Here is a 17124-nt window from a genome sequence, read left to right as displayed (position 1 = left end):
TAACCGCAACTTTATGTTACAGTGGTCATATCAGAGATTTACCAATATAAAACGCAACAGGTGTCGTGTTCTGTAATAGAACATTTTAACATTTATATCCATATTACACATAACCAAGGTGTAATATAACCATATGTACTGAACAGACATGAACAGCCTGTGTATTGTGAAAATACATGTATGTGTTTTCTACAGCAATTACTGTGCCCTGCACACTTTAAGTGTGCCATGAAGTGTTTGCTTTTTGCAAAGCAAGTAATATTAAATTATTCTCATAGAATAAATTTCACAAAGACATGGACTTCTCGGTTGACCGTAGAAATATGTTTTTTTTTTTGTATTTAATTTATTTAATGCGAATCGTATGTAGGTTACCACTGCTAAGCTTCACCACTGTCAAGGTAAGACCTCGAAAGGACGCAGAAAATTATTTTAATAACAGCTTCTGCTGATTTATTCAATAACTGTATGACACCGTTTGAGTGTACGTACCGACTGAAAACAAACTCAAATTATTAGAGACACTCTTACTGCGTCTCCACATTGAACTATATCAGTTAGTTAGCTAGGCTGGCTAACTAGCTTAGCTTTATTAGCTAGCTAAGCTAATGGCGAAGAGGATTACGTTAAAGAACCCCCGGTCTACAGTTGTGCATACAGGAACATTAATGAATAGCATGGTAATAGACGCATTTATTCGAACAGTTATGTAGCTAATATGCATTTGTAGTATGTGCGCCTGGCGTAGAAATGAGTCTTTGTTAGCCCATTAAGGCTATCTTAGCTAGGCTAGTTCGAGCAAGCTAAGTGCTGGTTGCTATGACAACGGGCTTGGTGTATTTTGCGAGCTTGTCGGCTACATAAGACAAGTGTTTATTGCTTTACTGCTGCGGTGAACTTGTAACACTCTGCTAATGCCAGATGTGTAGAATAACTCACTAGTGATGTTTACTTCGAGACTTTGGCAGTTTTAAGATGGATAGAAAGCGAATGAGCCAGCTAGCTGTCCAAGCTAACATGCAACCTTCTGTACATCCCGGGTACTCCCAGCCCTTATCAGGACCTCACAGTTCCCTTTGAGAACTCCCTGGTATCACGATCATAACTTTGGACAACCAGTTGTCATTCTCAACTCATGTTTCAGATTTCTCCTTTGTAACATACGAAGGATTCGGCCCCTTCTCTCGCAGGAAGCTACCCAGGTGCTTGTGCGGTCTCTTGTGATCTCAAAGCTAAACTACTGCAACTTACTACTTGCTGGTCTAGTAGTACTCTAGTACTTATTGTTTATTGCACTTATCAATGTTTAAGGTAGACTTTATGTATTTTGTACTTCTTGTTAGGAACTGGTTCAAAGTGACAAGTCCTTCAGTTTCGATCTCCTCCAAGTTACCCTCTGCCCTCTGTCCTCTGTAGCCGGATCTGGGGAAGTCAAGAGACACTGACACCAAGGTAGTGAATGAAGAGAGTTCAACTTTATTGAGGAAAGCACAGAGTATATATGTGTCCGATATCTACTATCTAAATCTACAGAATGACGGGGAAAAGTGAGGCATGTTCTAAGGGTCTGTGTAGAAAGGAAAGAGACAAGGTTATTAAAAATTAGATGTTCTTGGCATGAATGACCCACGAGCTGTTCCCGTACCCGCCATGAGGTACTCCTGTGCTTAAAGAGAGACAGGGAGAGAAAGAAAGAGAAAGGGAGGGGTAAAGGAGACAAGAAGAAGGAGTGGAAGACCTCGGGCGACCAGCTCGCGGTCAAGCCGCCATGTCATGGCTGATAGGCAGAGACCTTTTGTTGGATGCCTGAAGACAGAAAGGCTCCAGTATCTAACAATAATAATAATAACAATAGATTATATATATATATATATATATATATATATATATAAAATGTTTCTCTCATACTCAAGGTCGCAGAAACCCTAGAGACAGGAGTCAGTGCTGAATAAAAACAAACCATAGAGGGCATGAGTTCATGCTGGATTTACATTTATGGCATTTAGCTGACACATTTTTATCCAAAGCAACTTACAATTATGACTGAGTACAACTTGAGCAATTGAGGGTTAAGAGCCTTACTCAGGGGCCCAGCAGTGGTAAGTTGGTAGTGGGGGGGCTTGAAGCAGCAGCCTTCTGATACCTTAACCACTGAGCTACCACTGGGGAAAAAAAAAAAAAAAAGCTAACCCAAGCAGACCAGCTGTACTGTCCATCCTGCTCTCCAATGTCTGTTCCCTGGTCAACAGGTCAACTCTAGCATAGCACCCAACGCGAGTGTAGAGACTGTTGTGCTTTAGTTTTCACAGAACTGTGGCTCAGTGACAGAATTCCTGACACTGAGGTAACAAAATGAAATTATTTATGTAATAACATGATGGCAGGAAGTGTAAAAGACCAAATTAGGCTGCATGTAGACATCTGAAAATCAGTAAGCAGGTAATTGCTTTATTCCTAAGAAATGTTATCTCGAAAAATGTACTGTACTTTAAGAATATTGGATGTTATAAAGTGATTTATTTGAGTATGCCAGTGTGGATTCTCCCGCGGGCCCGCTAGGGGGCGAAGTGCAGCATAAAGTTAGCCCTAAGATGCAGTAACCGTTAGTGAGCAAAGATAGCCATCAAGCTAGGATAGCTAACGTTAGCTAGTTAACTATTCATCCCATTAAATCACGCTTTTAATACTGTAAATGCTGTAATACTGTAAATAATTGTATATTTCCTCATTTATACATTTTGTAGCAGAATTATGATCGTAGCTAGTCCATGCTAGAAGCCACTGAACCAACGCTTAGCTTCCAGATCATAGCTGCCCCCAAACAACTCCACACGCACATCAGCTAAAATAAGCCTCTTTTATTCCATGATGTCTAAAGGTATCGGCGATCAAATAATTTATATGGCTGCATAAGTTTCACCAAACGGCGTCAAACTATTTATCTGCCTAACGGAAACGCAGTTTGACAGTTCAGACCTTTAAATGGTGAAAGGGTCTAACCTAGGTTAGCTATCTTAGCTACCTAACGAGGTAAGATAAGGAACGGGGTGTTTGCAGTTGTTCATTTTTACACCTTTCTGTGTGGTCCGTTTTCAGATATTACAGTTACGTTAACAATATTGTGAAAATTGTAAAGGATAGTTTATTCATGTCCTCATTGTTAAAAATTATCGTTTTATCACAGCGATAAGCTAGTTAGCTAGCTAATAGTTGAGGTCAGCGAGTGTCTACCTCGGGGCTATAAACCATTCCTTGTGGAACCATTTCATTGTTCATCTTTCAACTTTGATCGTTTAGGTGCTGGTAGTTTGTTAGCTAGCTAACTGTTCAGAAATAGAAAACCTACTTTTGTATGATTTAGAGACCCAAATTCACAAACCTGTGGGTTTTCAAATTTATCGTTCTCTAAATAAGCAAAATGAGGTAAGCCATTACTACAGCTATCGGACTGTTTGAACTACAATATTCGACTGTTCATTTATTGTTAGTTAGATTAAATTAACTTTCATAAACATTCTTAATTAATAGAATGTGTTTTTTTAATGACTGATTAACTGTGTATATTTAACATGAAGCTATTTATATAAAGTTTCAAGTTTGGTTTATTTGTCACATACATTTATTTGTCACTTTCATTTTTAGGCTGTAAAATGAAAGATCCTTGCTTAGAATTTATATATATATATATATATATATATATATATATATATATATATATATATATATATATATATATATATATATATATTTCACTGAACAAAGCCTTCAACCTTGACTGTGGTGACATGAATTCCAGATCTGCAGTGTTTTTTTCAGTAATGCATCTTTTGCCCGTGCATTTTGATTGCAGTGTTAGGAGGTCATAACTGCTGATCAGAACTTTGGACAAGAGGGCTTATCCTCATGGCTCACTGACTTTAATGTACAACAACAAACAATCTTTTCTTATTTATTTTTTTTCCAGTTGTAACAAACCGTTCTGCTGTTTTTTAACTTCTGTCAAATTTTTAATGGTTGTACAGGACAATTACGATGGAAATTGAGGTGTACAAGCGCCACCTTGAACAGACCTACGAGTTGTGCGTGCCTGTCAGACTGCTGAGCAGTGTGACATCCAGCACCAGAACCGACAGCTGTGGGCCCTGCTTTTCAACCACCAGCTCAGATGCAGCCAAGATGCGGACAAAGCATTCATTAAGGTGAGTAATTATTGTCAATGGTTGTCTTACAATGGTGCTGAAGTGCTTAAGATACTTTTTGGCGATTCCATAGCCAAGAATTCTCAAGGTCACAACTAGCTGCATTTCTGTTGGGTGTGAATGACAGTTGCTCCTTCCCGGTTGATACAAAGTGACGATAAAAAAAAGGGCGTACACGGAACTGGTAGTGAACACTGTCCTTCAAGTGCATATAAGTGCATACAGTGTTTGAGCCTGCAATCCAGTTCATTACCCTGTCCAACAGGCTCCCAGGTTCCCCTCCACATCTTCCTTGTCAGAGATGAAAATTGATATTAAAAAAATGGGGAACAGTTGAAATGACTGAGCCAATACACTGCACATTTCACCTTGAATACTTTTGGTTACTTTTTTGTTCCTGGCTACCATGCTTTTTTAAGCATTGATTATATCAAACACTGATTTATCTAAGATAAGCAAAGACCTGTTTTCTCTTGCTGCATTTTGTTGGGTTTTTTGTTTTTTTTCCAAATGAATATGTTGTTTTCATTTTTGGTGGGTTTCATACTATCCACACCAGCTTCCAGGTTTCTCTCCTTTTACATACCAAGCAATCAGCTTCCTTTCTCTTTGCTACAGAGCACCTCTTTTCTGTCCACACCTGCTTGGCTGGTAGCTCTCAGAAGCCTTACCTTCCTCACCTGTGCTTTTCTGGTTGCGGTGGCCATATGTGGGTCTGGATGTGACTCTGGAGACACATCCTCTCTCCACAACAGCCCGCACACTCTCAGCGGGGGAATCATCCCACCCAAAGAAGCCCACCAAATTGACATTGAAGCCAAAGCAAAGAGCATCACCAAAACTATGCAAATGTGGAATGACCTGGTGGGTATTCTGCCAGAGAGAGGCAATAGAGAATATCAAGTTGATCTGGTAGTCTGGAAGCAACCACCAGATGGCTGTTGCTTCTGTTGGCCTTTTGACTTCCATCAACATCTACTCAGGCAGTAAAAAGAAATGGTGTACTGGGAGGTAGTAAATCTTGCTAATCAGTACTTGTTTTTGGCCTGTGAAAATACAAACAAACAATACACATATTCAAACACTTCTGAACTACAATTGCTTATCAGGATTTACACAGGCTTATGTTCTTAATAGCTCTTTGCTTACAACTTCATCAAAGCGGTTTTGTTCTACAGTATGTGCAAAGTCTACTTTCCCACACAGTTCACATGAGTCTTGGTTCGTCCTGCTGGTTCTTCATGTCTGTGAATGTGAAAAATCAAACTTTTTTGCTTGGCTTCAAGCAGTGATCCTTTGATTGCATCATTCATGATTCATTTAGGATTACAACCAAGTGGGTCAATATCCAGCCAGAGGTGTACTCAAGTGAGGTAATAAAATGAAATTATTAATGTAATAATATGATGGCAGGAATTGTAAAAGACCAAATTAGGCTTCAGAAGTAAGCAGGAAGTGAGAATGACCAAATATGGCCTCTGTGGCAAGTCCGGGATTGAGGCCAGGATACCACCTAAAGATACAATTTTAATAAAAAATGGTTTTGTAACTTGATGAAAATGTATAAAGATTGAACCCACCTGAGACTGTTAGACATTCTGTGGACAATACCTCGTCTGTATGCAACATTGAGCTCAGAATAAAGATGGCACTGGCTATTCCCTTCAATTAATTACTTTATTTTCTATTTAAAGTGTACTTGAGAAAAGGACTGGAATGTGGGAAAAATCTAGGAACCACACAAGAATGTCTGGAAGTAAAAATTCAAGGCTGCATAGCTATACCTTAATGTGAGAGATCCTCCATTTCAGAGTCTGCTGTGTGAGAGTCCTGTGCCTTTTTTCTCTAGCTTGGAATAGGACTGTTGCTTCTCCTCCTTAAGGTTTTCAATCAACAAGGACGGTGGCTCCACCTGCAATGAACCATGAGCTTGTTATATTGAACTGCACAAGACAGTAAATTAACTCTTGTATTCATTCTGTATGAAGTGTGCCTCACTTGAGATGTCAGTCAAAGTTTAGCAGTAAATATGGTTATCTGCAGTTAAGTGTGTTGCTATTGATGGACATCTTCAGCTAAAAATAAGTCTTCCTTGACCCTACTACACCAAGCCCAGATACAACACAGACATGCATGTGCTGTAGTTGGCTTCAAAACATTCAATGAACTTGTCAGCAACATGGTCCAGATTCCTGCAGCATGTGACATGCGTCTGCACCCATCCTGCCCCCACAGTCTCTGCCTGGCTCCCCCCACCCTCCTCCACCCCCAGTTTGCTCTCTCATCCTGCCCACCAGCAGCTAATGTCCGCCGCCGCAGCGAAGCACCTCCCACTGTATGATGCGTGCTCCACTGTGTGCCTGTGGTAAAACCTCGCCAAGTTTAGTGTTCTAGCCACTGCACTCCCCTCCCCAACTCACACATCAATCTCAGAGGCAGATGGATTCCTGTCTCCCAGCCGCATCCCAACTTTTTGACCAGTACACATACTTGGATAAATGTTCTCTGTGAATACAAAACAGCAACATTTGTCTAGTGTACCGGAGACCTCTTGGAAGTTTTGTAGACAGATGAGGCCGGGCTGTGCTAGCTGAGAGAGACGATATTTGAGCTTGAATCTGACTAGCACATGCACAGAAGCATAGGGTGTTATGAAGGCTCTGCATGATATCGTGACCCAAGGTTGAGCTTACAGTAGGTGGCCATATTGCCTCATATCAAGGGTAGTGTACGTTGGAAGACCATAGCAGAGACGTGTGACCGAACTATGTGCACGAGCGCATAACATGCTGCATTCCTTGTTTTCTCCCATTTTTGAGTGAAGCTAATTGATAGTGCCATCTGCCATCTCCTTTTAGAAAGCCAGTGCAGTGCCTTGGCTGTTGATGTGAGTTGTTTTGTCAAAGGAAAGAATTGAAAATGTGAGCGGTGATCTCCATGTAATACTTAGGCTTTAATGCCCTTTACCACTCATTCAGTGCTTGTCTGTGTTTATGTTTTCAGTGTTACAGTGTGATTTTATTTAGGTGAAATTTGTTTTCAGTCTATCTGCAGTAGTGCACTTAAAGGGCCAGGAAGGTTAGTGGAACACATTTGCTCTGCCTCTGACCTCAAAATTCCACTGTAACAACAGTGTTCAATTCCGTCATTAAAAAAAAAAACAAAAAACTTGGTTTGGTTTAAATTTGTTTAAAGATTTGTTTAAATTGTGTGTGCCAGTGTATGTGAGCGTGTTACAGTCTCTCTGACCCTCCACACCCATTAGTGCGTTCTTCCACTAGCTTCTCTCTCGTTCCTGCTTCAATATTCAAGGGAGGATTGAGATCCATTCAGGTAATTTTGCAGTCTTCAAAAAATGCATTGAAAGACATTCCAGTAGCTCAGTGGTGCACCTGCGCTCCACTCTGCTCCCCAGTTCGGAGGATGCCAGCACCTATGTTTAGTCTTTTATGTTTAGTCTTTTTTAGTCTGTTTCTCTTTATTTCCTTTGGACTCCAGTGCTTTTTAATAATCTGTTTTGGACATGGTATGGCTGCTCCATTACCCAGGAGCCCATACAAAGGTTCATTTCTGCCTGCCTGCATAACTGCTGGAGGGAGGATTTTATGTCCAGAAAATGTTAAGATGGCAACAGCTCGGTAGGAGACAGTATGTGAGAATCACCTCTTAGGCTCATTTTACTGTTTCTCATGTAGAAGGAATTCCCTCACTATGTTCCCATTCTGAGCATCAAAGCCAACTGGGATGGGGGTTTGTCACATTCTGAATTCTAGCTCATGTCATATTTTGTCAGCATTGGCTTTGATAGACTCAGGTTATCAGTACAAATTTACATTCAAGATTAGATTAGTCTTTTACATATATATCCCCTCTCCTGCAATCATGGCTAATTAGCTGCATCCGTCATTGTAATTGTTTAATTTTTCATGCTAGTTCATTCACCCTTGTATTAGTGCCATGCATGTGAAACAGACTCTTGAAAGGTTTTCTTTTTGTATCTTGCATGCCTAGCATAATAGGACATTCAAAATCCCTTGAAAATTTTAAACTTTTTTTTTTTATGTATATATCTCCTCAACATTCCCAGTACAACTGCTGTAGAGTCCACGACTCAACTCTTGACTAAAGTCTTCACTCCGAGCGTCTGAGCCGGCTGCTGCGGCATACGCCACGCTGCTCTGTGACCCTCACTCTCCACTCCTCTCCTCTCCCAGCTTTTCCAGATCCCTCAGATGCAGACAGCCCAGCCTGCCATTCCAAGTAACAGCGCTTCCTTTCGACCCGTGTCCAGCCAGCTCATCATGATGTTCCTGACACCCATGCCCTTCACCTCATCCCAGACCGCCCAGTACTACATACTCCAGTACTACGTGCCTCAGGTACCCAGAGCAGAGAAAAGCGCCTGTGCAAATATGTACACAGTGTAGCAAATGGGTTGAAAATCTGTCTATAAACAGGTTGGCCAGCAATAAATAAACTGCTCCTAAAATGTGTAGATAAAAATATGTTTTATCTTGGAAGCAGAAATGAGAAGTTCTAGTTTAGTTTTTTTTCAGTGTAAAAACTAAATGTTTTTGTATTTTTTGCTTGTTTACTGCTTTGAATATCTCTTAGAAGTGTCCTATATGAATGGCCATGTCTGGTGCTAGGCCCTTTACCTCTGCTGTTCTGTTTCATTCTCAGTATCACCACAGTGGCCTTCCTTACGTGGGACATCCCCAGCAGTACTCCGTCCAGCCCACAGGACCCAGTACATTCTACCCTGGGCTCTTTCCTGCAGACTGCCCACTAGCATATGGTGAGTTTGGACTTCCGTTTCTCTACCCCCACCTGGGAAACCCACATGCGTGCTCTCACCGATAAAGAGACCTTTCTTCTGGGTATTCCCGCTGGCTGAAACTGGTTTTTCGTTTGCTCTCTAACTGAAACCAGTGCTTTTTTTTGGTCACCACTAGTGGCAGGGCCTTCATACTATCCTGGCCAGACCATATACACCAAATCTCCATCCATAATAGTGCATACAGCTTAGCAGCCTCCACCCACTAAGAGGGTAAAGAAAACAGTGAGTATTCCCCCTGCCTCAGAGATGAAATTAATTTAATTGTGGATTGACTTAATAGATGCAAATAACTTGCTGTTCGCTAAGATCCGTATCCAAGACCCTAACCAGGATGGCAAGGATATCACAGAGGAGATCATGTCAGGAGTAGGCATTAGCCAGAACACAAGCCCACCAGTGGGATGTCCCTGCACTACCCTTACTGCTCCACAGGTAAGCCATTCAGTCCCACAGCCCGAGCCCCTGATCTGCTACAGGCCGCTGCTGCGCGTGATCCACTCCACAGGTCAAAGTACTCTCTCATCTAGTCCTCCCTCATAATAAGCTCTGAGCTGATTGTTTGGTTGTTTGGCTGGCTTTCATTCTCTTGTCCTATTAAAAGCATCATACAATCAGCAACAAAATCTGATGGTGTAGTTTGATTTCCGGCCATTCTCTCTTCCTTCTTCAGTGATTCGGTCGCACCGTTGACCCTCCTCCGTCATATTTGACTGGTTCCAGTAGCTTGTGTGATTGTGGCTGTTCTGATTTAAGAAGGCTTCTCAGATGTGTTTTGATATTCCGACTTGCCGTGCCTATTCTTTCGTCTGCCTCCATCTTAGTTCTCCCTCACAGCCACTCGAATCCTCCTGATCTTCCCTCGTGTTCCCTCTACACAGACAGCCCACGTAAAGGTCCTGTAAGAAGGATTCAGCCAAACCCTGAGCACCTCAGCTCCTCTGAGGAAAGGCCTCTCTGTAAAGGGAACACTCACTACTGCGCTGTTGCACTTACTTTGTGTCCTCTTTCCCTAAATGTTAAGTGTTCCTCTTTCCTCTCTTTCTCTATTTCTCCTGCCCATTTATTTAAGCACCCCATGCTTGTCTGCTGTCTCTTGCTGTCTTTGTGTCTTCACCCCCCCCCCCCCCCACCTCCACACACACACATTTTGTGCCTTTGCGGCTGGATCTTTTGCCCTCTTGTGCTTTCTCATTTCCTCTCTCTCTCTCTTTGCCTCTTTCTCTACTCACTTCTCTAATTATGCTGTGCTGTGCTGTGCTGTGCTGTGCTGTGCTCACCCCCCCCACCCTCATTGCCATTCCCCTTCTTCTGCATGTGTGTGCAGTATCTCTCTCTCTCTTTCTCTCTCTCTCTTTCTCTCTCTCTCTCTCCCCCTCTCCCTCTCCATCTTTTCTGTCTTTTGCTAGTTATTATGTCCACACCCTCATTATCCTCGCATTTTCTACCTCAAATCCCAGCAGCTGAACAGCCAGCTAGCAGAGCAGGGGAATGTCAGTGTCGGCCTGGCCCTGGAGGCCCACTGTCCGGCGAAGGCTGCAAGTCCAGCAGCCGGAGAGGCGGTTGCCTCAGGCATGCTGACGCCCTCATTGCCTTCCAGCACTGCTGCTCCTTCAGGCCTCACTCTCCCAGGCCAGGCTGTTATAGAGGCAGTCCAGGCCTGTGGAGCCTCCACTGGGGCAGAGCTGAAAGAGACTGGGAAGGAGCCAGAGGTCTTGCTGGAGGATAAAGTGGAGCCCATCTTACAGTCCAAGCTTAGGCGAAGCTTGAGTCAAGGTAAATAACCACATGCATGACATGCTATGTTAGGACACTAAAAAGACACCAGACTGATTTGTTATGTTTTACAGCTATTAGTTTATCCAACACCTGGAAGAAGCCAAAAGAGGACACTCCTGTGGGGCAGGCCCAGTGTCCTGACAGAGAGGTGATTCCTCTCTCCAGGTGCTCACTGTACCCCTCTCTGCATGCAGAGCCAGAGCTGAAGTATGGGAAGAGGCAGTATGATAGAGACTTCCTGTTGACCTTCCAGTTCATGCCTGCCTGCATGCAGAAGCCAGAGGGGCTTCCTCCCATCTCTAATGTGGTACTGGACAAGGTTAGCCTGCTAAAACATTGGCCTTAGGGGACCTTTAAAACCATTCCATGGAGAGGGGCTGATGGACTTCGACTTGACTCTGTTGTTTTCTAGATCAAACAAAACAAGCTGCCCCTGCAGCAGGTGGGCCCTCGCATTATCGCCAGAGACCCAGGCTTCAACCCAGCCTCTGCAGACTTCAGCAGGCCACTTCCTGGAGGCAGGGGTGCACCGGTGGGTCTCTCCGCTCATCCCTTCTCTTCTGTCACAAATGAATGAGCGCCTGGTCATCTTATGTGACCGAGGTCTTTGTGACATTGTTACCGCCCATAATAAAGAGCACCCATTCGTTGCTTCAGCTGCTCAGTGTAGGCCCGAGACGGCCGTCTCCCCGCAAGATCATCACCAACGTGTCCATGAACGACGAGGTGCAGCTGAAGAAGGCCGAGAATGCCTGGAAACCTGGCAGGAAAAGGGAGAACACCCAGAACCCCGAGACCCAGAAAACTCAGGTCAGCACCTCACTCCGCCATGCCCTGTTTTCAGATTTCAGAGTCACAGCCTGTTATGGTTGGCTTGAAAGCTACTTAATTTTTTTTGCGATATGCTCTTCAAGAATTGGATATTTAAATTATAGAGTCGTTGTTTAATTGGGTGGGTGTGTGGGGAGTGTGCACGAATGTAGCTATGCAGGGGGACATTGGTTTCTAGTGTAAACAGGGGGTGTGATGATACTGAGGGCCAGATCTTGTGTGCTTGTTGTTCCTTTTGTTGATTGTGGTGTTGATTTTGGTGAGAGAGTATTGTAGATTATTGAAGTGAGGTGTTCAGACTTGAGTTAAAAAGAGTAGTTTTGTTTTTGATGCATGCATAAAACTTTTGCCATTGCAATTCAGTAGTAAGTTTCTCTAGTGAGTAATGGTACTTTCTTGTTTGTCAGTTCAGAAGTATGGTTTTCTTGGATTAATGTTGTATGCTTTGGAGGCCCTCTCTGTCCCAGTGATTGCTGATGTGTCTCCTAGCAGACACTGCTGGAGATGAGGGCCGAAGGATATTTAGAGAGTGTGATAAAAGGTTGGCAGCTCCCTGCCAAAAATGTTTTATGGGTGTACTGTGCCATATGGCATGCATAGTTATCTACGGTGTTTTGTGTGAACAGTAGTGTATTCTGTGGATGATCTTGTATAGGTTAGCGCCCAGTGGTTGTGTTTAAAATATTCTTGCAAATTTGTGCGCAATTCAGCATTGGGAGAGATTGACAGATCTTCATTGCATTGTCTGGTCGGTAGGGTTATTATTGGATCAGATTTGGTTATTATGTATATATTATTTTGTTTGTAGGAGTTATATGTTGATTAAATTCTTGTAGGTAGTTCTAATGGGTTTTCTTTTAATTTGAATTTGGAGCACATGAGGGGTTTTAGTTGATAAGATTTGATAAACTGTTTGCTGCCAGTGCTACACTTCTGGGAAAGTGTGATTGATGTATGATGCCTTTATCGGTCTATATAGTAAAGCTGAGTGATTTTTGTTCATGACGAAGTTCCAAATGGCAGAGTAAATATTTGGTGAAAGTGAGGAGTTAGTCATTATGTGGAAGAACTGCTGAATTTAACAAAAGATTGGGTTCTTTGTAATGGAAAGCTTAGTCGGTAGTCTGTTTTCCTCTCCAGGAGCTTTTCCAGAAGGTATGCAGTATCTTGAACAAACTGACACCACAGATGTTTAACCAGCTGATGAAGCAGGTGATGGACCTCACCATCGACACGGAGGAGCGCCTCAAAGGCGTGGTTGACCTGGTTTTTGAAAAAGCCATTGATGAGCCCAGCTTCTCTATGGCCTATGGCAATATGTGCAGCTGCCTGGCTATGGTGAGTAACATGTTCCCATACATTGCTGCTGAAGTTCCATACAAAAGCATATGCCACACAGAAGTGAACTCTCTTTGAACCACTCTAAACTGACATGGAGCTTTAATCAGCTTCTATTTAGTAACAGAACTCTCAACACTGTCTTATACCCAAGTGTTTCTCCTATATGTCTTTCCTGTGTAGTTAAAAGTGCCCATGGCAGACAAGCCCACCAGCACTGTGAGTTTCCAAAAGCTGCTGCTGAACCGCTGTCAGAAGGAGTTTGAGAAGGACAAGGTCAACGATGATGTTTTGGAGAAGCTGCGGCACCAGCTGGAAGCGGCCAGTTCAGTAAGCAGCACTCCTGTCTAATTTACCCGACTCACCAACCCACAGATCAGGAGAAAGGGGACTGAAATCGGAAGCAGTGCTGGGAGGCGGCCAGGTCGTTATCGGGTCCAAACGCGCTGTTTCTTGCTTTTGTCTTTGTTCTGGTTACTCCTCGCAAGGCCAGCGAGCGGGAGAGGCTGGAGGAGGATCTGGAGGAGGCGAAGGACAAGGCCCACAGGAGGTCCATCGGCAACATCAAGTTCATTGGGGAGCTGTTCAAGCTGCACATGCTGTCGGAGGCCATCATGCAGGACTGTGTGGTCAAGCTGTTCATGAACCACAGCGAGGAGAGCCTGGAGCGTCTGTGCCACCTCCTCACAGCCATCGGCAAAGACCTGGACTTGGAGAAGGCCAGGGTAAGCAGGCCGCGGGCCTGGTCTGGGTTGATTTAATATTCTCAGCAGATGCTCAGCACTTGCATCGGTTTATCTTTAATATGTCATGTAAAGGTTTACGGTGCATGTGTAGATGAGTGCTAGTGTGCAGTGCAGCGACTGCACATTTTTCCGGATTTTGTCCATTATGTGTTTTTCATAGCAAGTACTTTACACAACAAAACTGAATGAAAATATTTTGAATATTGTATCTTGACTGTCCATTTTGTCTCTGGTAGGAACAACAGTTGTAATGTTGACAGTTCAGTCACCACCTAGTGTGACAGTTATTTGTGTTCAATTTTCCTGGTCTTTTTTATTGTATATTTTTTTTCTCCATGCACGCTTTTAACCAAAAAACAAGCATGTTGAAATGTTGTCTATAAAAGTTTTGCCGTCAGTGTTTTCTGTTGCTTGCCTGTTGCCTGCACTCTGACTACAGGGTAGCCAACTAATTAGGATCATCATCTATAGTGCGACTAGCATGCTGTGCTGATATCAGTGTATTATTAGGCCTTGGCAATGATTTTAAAAGTGTCCAAGTTCATGTTGTTTAGAGAAGTTGTTAGTGTGGTTGTTAGCTCTGCTCCTACTGCAGCTGACAAAATGAAAGGCTTTTATTCAGGACTGGTCAGCTGTTAGAAGGTTTTGCTCTCACAGCCTCCTCCACGTTTGCCGCCTCCTGCTGCTGCACCCTGGATTCCCCAAAGCCAAGTGCAGCTGATGACAGCACAGCTACACCCACAGTGGCAGTGAACTGCTTTACAGCACTGACCAACGTGCAAGGCAGCAGGGTTTACATAAGAGTCATAAACGTCTTGCGACATGAGTTCAGCTGAGAGCACACCTGATCGAATCGAAAGGTGAAGAATATCTGAAATTTGTCAACGTTTCTCTTACACACTCTCTCCTCTCTCTCTCTCTCTCTCTCTCAGCCAAAAATGGATCACTACTTTAAATATATAGAAAAGACAGTGAAGGAGAGGAGGGGTTCCTCACGCATTCGGTTCCTGCTCCAGGACGTCATCGACCTGCGATTGGTTAGAGACTCTGCCTGTGTTTGTGTGTTTGTGTTTGCCATTCCAGCGCATGGTGATGCAAAAGTATGCATCTGCTGATTTTGCTTTTCTAGAATAACTGGGTGTCGCGGCGAGCTGACCACGGGCCCAAGACCATTGAGCAGATCCATAAGGAGGCCAAACTTGAGGAGCAGGAGGAGCAGAGGAAGGTGCACCAGCAGCTGCTGTCCAAGCACAACAAGAGGCAAAGGTGTGGCCCTCAATTCCGTGACAGCCTTTTTCACCTGGCTGTGTGAGGCCGAGGACAAGTCCAAGGACAATCGACAAGAGGATGGACACATTTGCCAATGTGTGCTAAAAGACAATACAATAATTCAAAAAAATAATAAAATTGTGTGACAAAGAAACAAAAGTTTGACTCTAATGTATTTTTGCTTTTTCCTTTATGAACTGCAGACAAAACTATATTTAACATTTGCAGATGTTCAAAAGAAAAGACAGAGGTGAATATAGAAATAATATTATTTATTTTTTATTTTATTCTTCCTTGGCTTCTCCTGAATTCATTAGATTTCACTTTTTTGTTTGTTTGTTTTTTTTTTTAATTTTTTTGCTAATTTCAAACCAGTCCTAGGATTTTCGCACAATCTGAGTGAAATTGGTGTCAAAATATTTGCAAGAGTCTGAATCTCAATAATGATTTAAACAAAAACCTGATATAAAAAATACAGCTGTCCTATTCCAGTCTAATATTAGTCGTACAAATTAGTAGTACAAAGGTCAGGCTTTAACTTTAACTAGCTGTAACTCCTGAAGGACATGTTCAGATTTCATGAAATTTAAAAGACTTATACCAGTATTGACTTTGAGGTAGCTTACCAAATGTAGCAGTTTTGTCAATATGGGGCATTATAATATTGCAAATAACTGTTTCTCAACGACTGCTCTTCTGATCAAGATGAAATTTTGCATACTGCTTCTGTAAGCAAGCTGAAGGATTCCTAAGGATGACTCAAACATTGGCTAATGTTTTTCAGGTAATTGGCTAATCATAGAACTGGCTTCAGTGGACTGCTATAACGTTGATTCTTGTAGAAATTACTTTAAATTTAAATATCCTACTACTTTTTATGTTGCTGATGAACTGTAACACACTAGTCGTAGGACCTTTCTCCAATCTTCACAAATTTGGTATCAAAATGTTGATGAGACTGAAACATGTTGATATTTGTATGGTATATGGCCCTTACATACCTATCAATCCTTCCAAGGTGTACTGATTCATTCAAAACAGCTGAAAAAAAATTAAGACTTCTTTGAGTAATTCTTATGAAACTTGACATGAGCATTGATTTATGGACTTTGAGCTAGAATGGCAATTATAGGACATTTTTGCCAACAGAGCCCCTCTGACATATGAAAAGGTATTTAAAAAAAGAAAAATGAGTCAATCCCATTGTGTACCAATTGTGCATGAGAAATGCAGTTTATACAGTGCAATACTTTGTGACTATTTCATAAAAAAAGTTCAATACGTTTCGTAAACCTTTTTTTAGCCTGATTTTTGATACCTAAATTAGTTGGGCAAATGCACCTTTCAAACAAGTCAGTGACCTTTTGATCTAGAGATACCTTTTAAATGTAAAAAATGCAGATCTTCTTGTAAATAATTATCAAAAATATGTGTATTTAACTATCAATCCCCAAGAGCAGGATTTTTATTAATAGGCTAAAACTTAGCCATAGAGTGTTAGATTATCACCAAACTTCAATGGTGTATATGAACATACTGTGAATGCAAGTACATTTGGGGTGAACTGACCTTCTGGGGGAACTATATTTCTTAGTCATGTCGAATCAGAAAAATAATATTTATATAAAGCAATTCAGCAGAGAAAATTGAGAGATTGGTTTCAAAATACAACATTCCTGGAAACAAAACCTCAAAACCAACCACAAAGGCTGGTGAACTTAATATGGGATGTCATCAGCAACCAAGTTGTGCAGATGTGATAAAATGATTGGACCCCTTAATTGCCACCTGCAGCTATAATAAATGTAATTCTAATGTATGTCATGAATTCCCCACATGCTGGGGAGTACTTTACTATTCTTAATGATGTGTGGAGATTTTATTAATTTTTTAAAGTCCATTATCATCTAAGGCATCTCTTAAATTGTCACTTGTCCCTGTCCTGTTTAGTGGCTTCATACCCTCCTTTTTACTCTCAATGAACCAGATTGGACAGGAAAAATATATTTTAGTCAACAAGTGACAGCCTCTCGGTGCATCTATGAAGCCTATATGAGTGTGTACAGCAGGATGAGACGAGTGTAATGGCATTATGGGCTCTATCTCTCTCCTTCACCTACCGGTA

General features: G+C 42.2%; 1 protein-coding gene across 1 annotated transcript; it reads left to right on the top strand.

Moving 5' to 3' along the window:
• The first annotated feature begins 6539 nt into the window (after nt 1-6539).
• On the top strand, nt 6540-15042 carry LOC145655652 (eukaryotic translation initiation factor 4 gamma 3-like). Its single transcript, XM_081709146.1, has 9 exons — nt 6540-6564; nt 11010-11134; nt 11228-11347; nt 11473-11625; nt 12787-12984; nt 13168-13314; nt 13473-13709; nt 14663-14767; nt 14860-15042. Exons 1-9 carry the CDS (start codon nt 6540-6542, stop codon nt 15040-15042), a joined length of 1293 nt encoding a protein of 430 aa, XP_081565272.1.
• Nucleotides 15043-17124: the final 2082 nt, after the last annotated feature.

This window comes from Electrophorus electricus, unplaced genomic scaffold, assembly GCF_041902795.1.
Source record: "Electrophorus electricus isolate QZ-2024a unplaced genomic scaffold, ASM4190279v1 Scaffold31, whole genome shotgun sequence".
NCBI classification, from domain to species: domain Eukaryota; kingdom Metazoa; phylum Chordata; class Actinopteri; order Gymnotiformes; family Gymnotidae; genus Electrophorus; species Electrophorus electricus.
Note: the sequence above shows the minus strand (reverse complement) of the source record. Positions and strands in the feature narration are given on the sequence as shown.

Bases quoted from the DNA above. Each gene is read 5' to 3' on its own strand.
- LOC145655652 (XM_081709146.1), top strand. From the start codon at position 6,540: ATGCGTGCTCCACTGTGTGCCTGTG. The intron at 12,985-13,167 runs GTGAGTAACATG...TTTCCTGTGTAG, and splicing joins TGTGCAGCTGCCTGGCTATG to TTAAAAGTGCCCATGGCAGA. The intron at 13,315-13,472 runs GTAAGCAGCACT...ACTCCTCGCAAG, and splicing joins AGCTGGAAGCGGCCAGTTCA to GCCAGCGAGCGGGAGAGGCT.